The sequence below is a fragment of the Pholis gunnellus genome, assembly GCF_910591455.1.
Source record: "Pholis gunnellus genome assembly, chromosome: 18".
Classification (NCBI taxonomy): domain Eukaryota; kingdom Metazoa; phylum Chordata; class Actinopteri; order Perciformes; family Pholidae; genus Pholis; species Pholis gunnellus.
The window spans coordinates 813967-824669 of NC_136545.1; the positions used below are offsets into that span (position 1 = coordinate 813967).

Genomic DNA, 10703 nt, shown 5'->3' on the forward strand with positions numbered 1-10703 from the left:
GCTATCCTTCTACACTACTACGCAAACACTCCCTGCTTGGGAAATGAATACTGAATAAATGAAGACTAACGTTACTCTATTAGGGATACTATGTAATTCACTATTAACAGAATCAAGTACTCACATCATGGTGGTTAGCTAGCGATAGCTACGAAGCTAGGTTACTTGGACAATCCTTTCAACTTGCCTGCTGACAGGTTAGCTTACGACAGCTAACTTCGCTATGTGAACTAACTAAGCCAGGAAAGTGGCGATAAAGAAACTCCCTGCAACTCTCTGGTTAGTGGACACTTCGAGTTTACATGTTTAATTGTAACTTTATTTACTAGCGGTAGCATGTACTGTTCATTGATTGTTTTGGATGTTACTAGTCGTAGCTAATTTGCTATTTATTAAATTGTAGTAGTGACGTTACTCAGCTAACGTTTGCTACAAAAGTTGCTAACTAGCCAGGTGGCTAACTTAGATTGAGTGTACAACCAGATGCTAATTACCTGACATGATTGACAGCACTTTAGTACAGCTATTTAAGTAATGTTACTAAACCACGAGTCAATGTATCTACTATCCAGCACGTCTCCAAAGTATCCTCTCTGGCTACATTTCTGGCTCATGTAACTATTACAAATTGGTCAGTGTGATGAATTCCTGGTCCTAAAGCCTCAACACTGAAACAATGTAACATGTTGTGAATGCTGGTTCTGTGTGAGCAGCTGTGAAAGAAGCCCAGCGTGTTACACTGCAGTGATGTGTAACCCAGGGAACGGAGGAAAAGAGGACAGCATAAATCTGTCACCAGCAAATGTTTGGCAGTTTGACTTGATCGATGATTTAAATGATAATGCATTTTAAAATGGTCATTTGTTAAAAATGTTCATGATGGACACATCTTCAAATTATTACACAGAACAGAACAGGAGGAAATGGTCAAATATTTGTTTCTGTGCCATCAGGGGAAGCACTGTACAGTACAATTTTAGAAATATGCTCAAGTTATATTGTATTGTGTTATGTTATATGGAAAATAACAAAAAAGCCGCAGTTGGTCTGCAGATGTAAACCATGCTGATAGTGCCGATGGAATAGCTACATGATCATCTACAGCTGCAAGATATTTATTCACTGACCATATTGCATCTGTTGTACATTTTTATGGAATAAAATTATCAGTTAAACAACATATTTACAAACTTACAGGTTTGAATTGATTATAAACCAATCAATTAAAGATTTTATTGAAGTAAAACTGTCCTACATTTGTAATAGCCTCAAAGACGAGACATTCTTTCACGTCGGGTTTCTGACTTGAAAAAACATCATATTGGAATACCTCAAGTTATTCCAAAACACATCATTTAGCATCCTGCTCCAGATACTTGTCGTCTTGTGCATGAATGATGTGCTGACGGCAGACCCCCCCCCCCCCCCCCCCCCCCCTCTCTGCAGGTGTTGCAGGTCGCTCTCATGGTCCCATGGAGAAGGCAGCCTTCGAGGGGTGGCTGGAGTCAGTCTCTGCCACTTTCCTTACTCTGAACGACCAGCAGCGCAACCAGTCTCTGGACCACCTCATTTCTATAAGTGGTGCCGTCCAGCTCCGTCATCTGTCTAATGGGCTGGAGACGCTGCTCAAGCGCGACTTCCTGCGCCTCCTCCCCCTGGAGCTGGCCTTCTACCTGATGCAATGGCTGGATCCTGAGACCCTGCTCACCTGCTGCCTGGTCTGCAAACAGTGGAACAAGGTGAATGTGGTGCATGGGTCATGGGGGGGTTCTTCAATATTCAATCAGATGTTCTGTATAGCTGATGTGACTTGCCAAAAAGCTCCAGTTTTGAGACTGGAATTTGCCAAAATGCATATTGACAAGCCACAAAGCTTCTGGGACAATGTCCTTTGGGCAGATGAGACAAAACTGGAGATTTTTGGCTCATCAGCTCTATGTTCACAGACATGAAGCATACAAAGAAAAGAACACTGTACCTACTGTGAAACATGTAGGAGGCTCGTTATGTTCTGGGGCTGCTTTGCTGCATCTGGCACAGGGTGTCTTGAATCTGTGCAGGGTACAATGAAATCTCAAGACTACCAAGGCATTGTGGAGGGAAATGTGCTGCCCAGTGTCAGAACGCTTGGGCTCAGTCGACGGTCATGGGTCCTCCATGACCGGCGACTGACCCAAAACACAGCTAAAAACACCCAAGAATGGCTAAGAGCAAAACATTGGTCTATTGTGAAGTGGCCTTCTATGAGCCCTGATCTCCATCCTATTGAACATCTGTGGAAGGAGCTGAAACATGCAGTCTGGAGAAAGCCCCCTTCAAACCTGAGACCGCTGGAGCAGTTTGCTCACGAGCAGTGGGCCACAATACCTGTTGACAGGTGCAGAAGTCTCATTGAGAGTTACAGAAATCACTTGATTGCAGTGATGCTTCAAAAGGTTGTGCAACTAAATATTAAGTTAAGGGTACCAGCATTTTTCTCCAGGCTATTTTCATTAGTTTGTCTTTTTAAATGATTCTGTTGAACCACAATTCAAAAGCAATGTCTGATTTTCATTAGTTCATTTTTAGTACATTTTTATTTATTATGACTTTTTTCAGTTTCAAGTTATTTCAGTGACCATTGGTGCAAGTACAGGTGGTGTCTATTCTTGTAAAGGCTAGGTATCGTGGTAACTTGAATTTCTTGTATTACTTTGATGGAAATGTGTGCGTACACAGAGTCTGGTCAGACTTGTATTATTGTTCCATCATTGGTCTTGATTTACATGGAAGTCTTGCCGATGTGACGCTGTTTTATTGAATATTATTAAATATGCTTATATCTCAAAGTATGGCTAAATAGTTGGGTATTTGTTGAGAAACTGAGTTACAGGATGTTTTTTAATGCCAGAATTTAGAGTAAGCTTCTGATTTATCACCAGGTCTTTACCCAGACGTTTGGGGTTTTTCCTGAGCGGTCTTTCAATTGTGAAGACGTTAAAGTTTAACAACTGTGATGCTTTGCAAGGTTTTGTGCAGTGAAGTGTGCATCATGAAGCAGGTCTCTGAAAGGCAGCGGTGACTCGTGGTAGCTGTTAGGTGGTGGGCCATGCTGTAGCAGGACATACGTCTGTGGTGCACCGTCTGTCTATGACTGCTGGCTCCTTTGAGCCGCTCAGTAATGTCTGTAGTCGGGACGTGTTGTTTGGGGCCGTCCACTTGTCATAAGTTTGTGCTTGAGCATCTTGAAGCGTTTTCCGCCGCGCTCTGCGCTGCTGTTGAAGATATCGGCCGATGTCAGAGCCAGATTCATGTCCCAACCTAATAGTGTGATGTTTGCTGTTTCGGGGCTGTTACATCGTATCATTTCCTCTGATATACATGTTCATGGTAATCTTATTGAGCATCTTTCACCTGTTGACACTTACTCTGCCATTAAAGCTGATTCTGATTCTGATAATTAAGAGCTGGTATAATGTTATAAGCAATGTAAAGAAACTAACAAGTAGTGTATATCAGCTCATTCTAGTTCATCCATACCAGTGTCTAAAGTGTTCCAACAAGCGCTCGTCTCCTTGTAGGTGATCAACTCGTGCACCGAGGTGTGGCAGGGTGTGTGTCGGGAGCTGGGCTGGAGGATCGATGAGAACATTCAGGACGCGCCACACTGGAAGGCGGTCTACCTGAAGGCCAAACTGCGTAGGGTGCAGCTGCAGGATCAGGAGGCCTTCGAGACGTCGTCCCTCATTGGCCACAGCGCTCGAGTATACGCCCTCTACTACAAGGACGGCCTCCTCTGCACAGGTACTGTACACCAGGGATTGTCAAAGTGGTCCGCGTAATGATTTCCTACATGCTGTATCATGAAGAAGTCCATATCTACAGATCACGACCATTTGCTCCGATAAATCAAGCATATCGTTTCCATCACTCCCACCCATGATCGCTTATGATGTTATGACTGTGACACATCACTTCACTTGCTCTAATATACATGCAGATAGTCCAGTCCAAATTACGTGCACGAAATCCAACATGTCGGTCAAAATAGAAGTATGTTATGCAATGATCCCATCAAATACCGTGAACATCAAAAGAACTGTATCCCAAAAAGGGATGGGTAGGATCAAACTCTATGACATCACTATCGTTACCTGACGGCTGCTCCATAAACAGACTGATGTTCTGCTTGTTGGTCACATGTTGTGATAAAGTTACTTGTGAGGGTTTTATTGTTTGAGACGACCAGAGTTCTACAATGTTTCCTTCTCTCTGCCATGATGTGAGTCTCATGCTGCACTAAGCCCGAGACACAGAGACACAGAGACACACAGACACAGAGACACAGAGACACAGAGACACAGAGACACAGAGACACAGAGACACAGAGACACAGAGACACACAGACACAGAGACACAGAGACACAGAGACACAGAGACACAGAGACACAGAGACACAGAGACACACAGACACAGAGACACACAGACACAGAGACACACAGACACAGAGACACACAGACACACAGACACAGAGACACAGAGACACACAGACACAGAGACACAGAGACACACAGACACAGAGACACAGAGACACAGAGACACACAGACACACAGACACACAGACACAGAGACACAGAGACACACAGACACAGAGACACAGAGACACAGAGACACAGAGAGACACACAGAGACACACAGACACACAGACACAGAGAGACACACAGAGACACACAGACACACAGACACAGAGAGACACACAGAGACACACAGAGACAGAGAGACACACAGAGACACACAGAGACAGAGAGAGGATGTCTCACTCCAGGACTAAAGTAGCGATAGCAGAGCCGCTAACTCCGGACACGATCAGTGTTTTACTATATTAGAAGCGGTTCCTATTTATTATTGTTTTGACCCTGATGTAAGTGCATCTACTGGTTGGGGAATGTTGAATTCAAATAGTTGACTTACATCTGAAGCATTCTTCTGTGCTTGTTGTGCGTTTGGTTTGCCGTGGCAGTGAAGGGATGCTGCACCAGAAACGGATGTCATGAGAAGTCCGTTCTCAGCTCCCAGTCTAAGACACATTTCCAACATTCGCCTCATTTGAATGGACCTCTCTCTTGTGCACCGTGCACTCTGCACTGGACCCCAAAATACCACACAGAGGAGCAGAGCCATGGTTGCTCCACGAAGCCTCAACGTGAACAGAGACCTAATCAGCTAGCAGCACCGGTGTGGGTGGTTTAAAGTGCTACTTAACTTTCTTAATCGCTGGAACCTTCCCACTTAGTCATTGGTTATCACTCTGGTGCTGTCAGGCACAGCGCTGTCTGAAGTTGGACTGTTTCTCCATTCTATACTCCATACTAGCATACACAATCCATATCTATATACTAAAATAGATAGGCTTGTTGTTTTAATTCATATGTTGCAGCTGTGAGCAGCTCCTTCATTCCCTTTTAGAGACAAGGCTCTCCATCAGCAGCACATCAGGACGGTTTAGAGTCGACTTCATTGTGTCACTGGTTCCAGTGACATGCAGAGAATCAGTGTGACGTCACACTTACAGAATGGAGTTATTGGACTTTACCTTTCAAAAGACATCTGTGGAACTACACCACCCAGAAACATGGGTATACTTCCCTCACCACAAAACCAAGTGAAGAAGGGTCAGCTAATACGCAATGGGCCTCATGCAGGAAGTGATACAAGGAAACAGAACGTATTTATTGAAGGGAACATAAATGCTAAATGGACTTGTACTACATGTCACCATTCACACACTGGAGGCACAGTGGTTTAATTAAATTATTTCAATTAAGATTATTATGTAATTATAATGGTTGGATTATTAAAGAAATAATATTGGTCCATTGATCCAAATCAAGACTATGTAAACCGTTGATAGTGGTGCGTTCAGCTTCTGAATGGTTTACACACTGCTGCTGCTTTTTGATTGTCCTGTAGCACCAGTACTGAGGCTCTGCTTTATTTTACAGTAGCGCAGTCTCAGCATTTTACTTTGCTATCTCTCCAATTCTTGGGCTTGTGTTCGTGATAATAATGCTAATAATAACCCATCGGTCACACGCCTCCAATTTATCATCAAGTGGGACCCATGTCCCAGTGTCGGTCTGGATGAAGTATGAAAGAGGCGTGTCAGAGCTTTAAGAGGCGTGTCAGAGCTCAAAGAGTAAAAACAGACTTCCTCTTGTCTTTCAGGATCCGACGACCTCTCCGCCAAGTTGTGGGACGTGCGCACTGGGCAGTGCATTTATGGAATTCAGACACATACCTGCGCCGCGGTGAAATTTGATGAACAGAAGCTGGTGACCGGGTCCTTTGACAACACTATTGCATGCTGGGAGTGGAGCACGGGAGCTAAAATCCAGCAGTTCCGTGGCCACACAGGAGCAGGTTGGTTTAAGCGTTCAGCAAACATCTGTTCTGGGCTACTTGGAGTGAAAAGCTAAACTTCAGTTCTATAGCACATTTCATTGTAGTTTACAGTGTTCATGTATGTATAGAAAATACACAGGTGTACCAACAGAAATGAAATCAACCCAATTTAATGAAAGTATCCAGCAGCTTGGACCAAAACTACAAGCTCTTTTCTTAGGGGCATAAATCATATCCATATGTGTGATTGAGGGTTACAAAGTCTTTAAAGGCATTCAATTCATTCATCTTAAGATAAAGCCTCAGATTGGACTGAATTGTACCAATCTTTCAGAAGTCTTAAAAATGCTAAGACATGGATTGTTGCATTGTCAGATCTCAAGCTTCTATTTTGTAAACATGTATTTACTGAATGCCTCTCGCATTAACGTCATGCAGTTAAGGATAACAAAACCAACAACACTTGAATTTAGTTCTGGGGGGACGCTCGGAAAATGCAGCACCATGAAACCCTAAGCAAGTCTTCTTTTTGTGTCTTTATTTTTAATCATTTTAGAAATTGTAGTTATTGTAAAATTGGCCATTAAAACAGAATAAATGTTTAATCTGTAGGAATCCTGTGCAAGAAGCCATTTCCCAATATTTTAAACATGAATTAATTTGACATGAAGACTTTTGATAAAGCCACTTGTGTGTGTGTGCTCAGTCTTCAGTGTGGACTACAACGACGAGCTGGACGTGCTGGTCAGCGGCTCTGCAGACTTCCAGGTGAAGGTGTGGGCTCTGTCGGCCGGCGCCTGTCTCAACACTCTGACCGGACACACGGAGTGGGTCACTAAGGTCAGCGCACCTGCTCCAGCTTTCATGTGATGTTGTTCATGCATTCATTAAATAACACATTGTGTTCAATAATCAAATGCCCGTCGTGTTCTCGAGGTGTTTACTGTCTAAGGAACGTGTTGGTTCCTCAGTACAGAGGAACGAACGTTTGAAGAACCCCGAGCAGTTTCTGCTCCCGTCACATTACTCTCTGTGGCTTTGATTCACACTGTAATATATATATATATATATATATATATATATGATAAATCATAGACTAGATTTAGGTCCTGCACCTCTATGGAAACCCCACAATCATGGCTAGAAGCAGAGAGAACTCAAACATGTATTTAGTGCAGTATAACACAATTGTAATGCTATAAATCATAAAAAACTACAAGTTGAATTTCTTTGATAATTTCTTTTACAAAAATGGAAAACAATAGAATCTATTTATCCAACATTTTTTCCAAATGTCCATAAGTGTCACTGCTGTTTGAGAGGCTCCACAGGTTCTACGTCCTGAACTGTTTCCACTCTATTCTAAGCTGTATCTATACTCCTTCTCTCCATCAGGTGCTCCTGCAGAAGAGCGAGGTGGAGTCCATGGTGCACAGTCCTGGTGATCACATCCTCCTCAGTGCTGATAAGTATGAAATCAAGGTAACGTGTGCCCCGGCCCTGTAAGAGGAAAGAAAGCTTTCTCATTGGTTTGGTGAGCGAGCCGCTCAAACACTGTGTCCCTTCTGCAGGTGTGGCCTCTGGGCAGAGAAGTCAACTGCAAATGTTTGAAGACGCTGTGCGTGTCGGAGGACCGCAGCATCGGCCTCCAGCCTCGCCTGCAGTTCGACGGGCGCCACATCGTCTGCAGCTCAGACCTCGGCGTCTACCAGTGGGACTTTGCCAGTTTTGAGATTCTCAGGTAACAACAGTGGCTCTCAGCGATCATCACGTTGTGAGAGCTGATGTAACTAATACATGAAAACTGCAGCAGCCAAAAATACTATTATTACTATTGTCATCTTATTTATGATCCTCGATCAGTATTATAGGAATGTATTAGTATTAAAAGTAACTATGTAGAAACATTAATTTAACAGTTTCAACTCTAGTGTAACACATTTTAATTAATAAATTCAGTGGTATTTGCCTTTTCAGTGCAAGAAGAATCATTTATTAAGGAGTTAATAACAGGTGAAGTACAGAGTAATAACAGTTCTATCTTTTTATTCTGGAGCTGCATGTTCACTCGTTAGTTCCCTCTCAAAGGGATTTTCCTCCTTTTTGTCGACACCTTATTTCTTCAAAAAGAATTGAAAACCACAATTGTTTATTATCATTGCTAATTAATAATTAAGGAGTCATAGAAACGGTGAGGCCGCAAAATATATCACTTTATGTCATGTATTCATTATACAGGTTGAGTAATGAGGTGGTGATGAGGCTGAAATCAAAAGGGTTATTCATTTAAAAACAATAAATCAATCAACAGTCTCCACTGTGGTGTTTTACATCAGGACCAGCCCGGTGTGCTCGGTGTCATGGACTGGTGTGTGTAGAACTCTAATCCAGCCTGTTCCCGTCCCTCAGGGTGATAAAGACACAGGACCCGGCTAACCTGTCCCTGCTCAGCTTCGGCGAGGTGTTCGCGCTGCTTTTCGACAACCACTTCCTGTACGTGATGGACCTGAGGACGGAGGCTATCTCGGGCCGCTGGCCTCTACCGGCCTACAGGAAATCCAAGCGGGGGTCCAGCTTCCTGGCCGGCGTGACGTCCTGGCTCAACGGGCTGGACGGTGACAATGACTCTGGACTGGTGTTTGCCACCAGCATGCCAGACCATAGCATTCACTTAGTACTGTGGAAAGAGAACAGATAGACGACAAACGGGGTTTCCCCAGACTGCTAGGACGCGAGCCGCCATCACGTGGCTCTGGAATATGAACCTGAACAGCTCAACGTGGGTCACGCATGGACCAAAGCTTTTAGTTTTTATCCGTTTTCTTCCTCAGCTCACAAACATGAACATTCACACACGGAGGCAGAACTAAGACGACACTCGACACTCTCTGGAGAAACCTGTAAACCTCTCGCTGGTCTTCTGATCTCTGACCAAGAAGCTGTTTTTATGAAAGCCAAGAAACATCAGCGCCAACTACGATGAAAATGTCCAAAAAAGGTTCCAAAATACACCCAATAGAAATTCTCCTGATCTTACCGTGATCCGGTTGGTGCGGTGAGGGTACTCGTAGCTGACCTTTAATCCAGTCTAGTGATCGGCCTCCAACTTTGGACTGTGACCGTGTTCTCATCAGTAAAGACCAAGTCCGACGTTCCGCAGCCGGTTCACCGGGGGCGTTGTTTCGCTGTCAGTAACGGAGAACATTTCCTCTGACGTCAGAACGTCCAGCAGCGCGAGGGGTCATGTGACTCACTGAAGACGCTTTTCTGAGGGTGCACGTGTCGGCTGGAGAAATGTGATGTGCCTTTTCAGTTCATTCCATGTTGCAGACTAGAAGTCCTCCAGAACGGCCGCATTGTTGATCTTACTTTTACCTTGAGTTCTTTTCTTCTTATTTAACGGTCTCAGATGTCATTTTATAGTCCTCTACTTGACACGACTTGCTTTTACCAATCATTGACTGTAAAACATCAGGTTTATTTTTCTAATGCATTGCACAGCAGAGGAAGTTGAACTTGGCTAGCAGTTGGTTTTTGTGCAAAAAAATTCAGATTTTAAGATTTCAGACTGAGACCGGATGTTTCTCGTGACTTTAGAAACTCGTTCTGTTCAACATCACGTCTCAGTTTGGTTTTCCACTTTAAACATCAGTAAGTGCTTTTTTTCTCCAGGCAGGCCACAGATTGAAATGTATTCAGAGCACTAAACCTCCTTCATGTACACAGACTGTAACGATGTTTCTCACTCAGAGTATTGTACACAGCAGATGTACAGACTGTTCGTGGGTTTAGGTTTTTTTCAAATCTAATTAAAACACCACCAATATATTGTATTTTGTACTGTTGTCTGGCCAATGCACCACATGATATCCTCCCATCAGCACTGAAAACACAGTAGTACCATTTGTACATAAAGTGATGAGGTGAAACGGGCCAAACTAGTTTTTTGTCGTCTCTAATAATTAATAGTTTCAAACCCCACTCTATCTCATCAAACCTTCTATTGCACTGTCACGGCTCCTCGGCCTCCTGCATCAACCTACAGTCCGCTTCAATGCTGCACTCACTCAAATCAATAAAAGCAGCAAAAGCACAGAGCTGTGTCTGTATTTGGTCATGCCACCATTTTTAAATGTGAGTCAGCATCATGTTACAGGTGAACGGTGTTTTTAGTCACGTCAGCAGCAGCCGTAGGGATGGCGATGTGGGTCAAAACACAAAGCAACTAATGAAGACAATTTACACTGAGCTCCAAAATAATTCTGACATGATGAGAAAAAAGAAATTCAGTACAAAAGATTTGACCTCCAGTCTGTTATGGA

At 43.5% G+C, this 10703-nt stretch overlaps 1 protein-coding gene across 1 annotated transcript; it reads left to right on the top strand.

The window, feature by feature from the left end:
• fbxw2 (F-box and WD repeat domain containing 2) lies at positions 1–10309 on the top strand. Its single transcript, XM_079178584.1, has 8 exons — positions 1–279; positions 1447–1739; positions 3561–3783; positions 6205–6399; positions 7088–7221; positions 7777–7863; positions 7953–8122; positions 8791–10309. The coding sequence occupies exons 2-8, from the start codon at positions 1473–1475 to the stop codon at positions 9077–9079; spliced, it is 1365 nt and encodes a 454-aa protein (XP_079034710.1). The 5' UTR covers positions 1–279; positions 1447–1472; the 3' UTR covers positions 9080–10309.
• The last annotated feature ends 394 nt before the right edge of the window (positions 10310–10703 follow it).

What these genes read in the sequence shown, in the direction of transcription:
- fbxw2 (XM_079178584.1), top strand. Translation starts at nt 1,473, where the DNA reads ATGGAGAAGGCAGCCTTCGAGGGGTGGCTGGAGTCAGTCTCTGCCACT. An exon ending in CCGTGGCCACACAGGAGCAG is followed by an intron (nt 6,400 to 7,087) that starts GTTGGTTTAAGC and finishes GTGTGTGCTCAG; the next exon opens with TCTTCAGTGTGGACTACAAC. An exon ending in CTGATAAGTATGAAATCAAG is followed by an intron (nt 7,864 to 7,952) that starts GTAACGTGTGCC and finishes TCCCTTCTGCAG; the next exon opens with GTGTGGCCTCTGGGCAGAGA.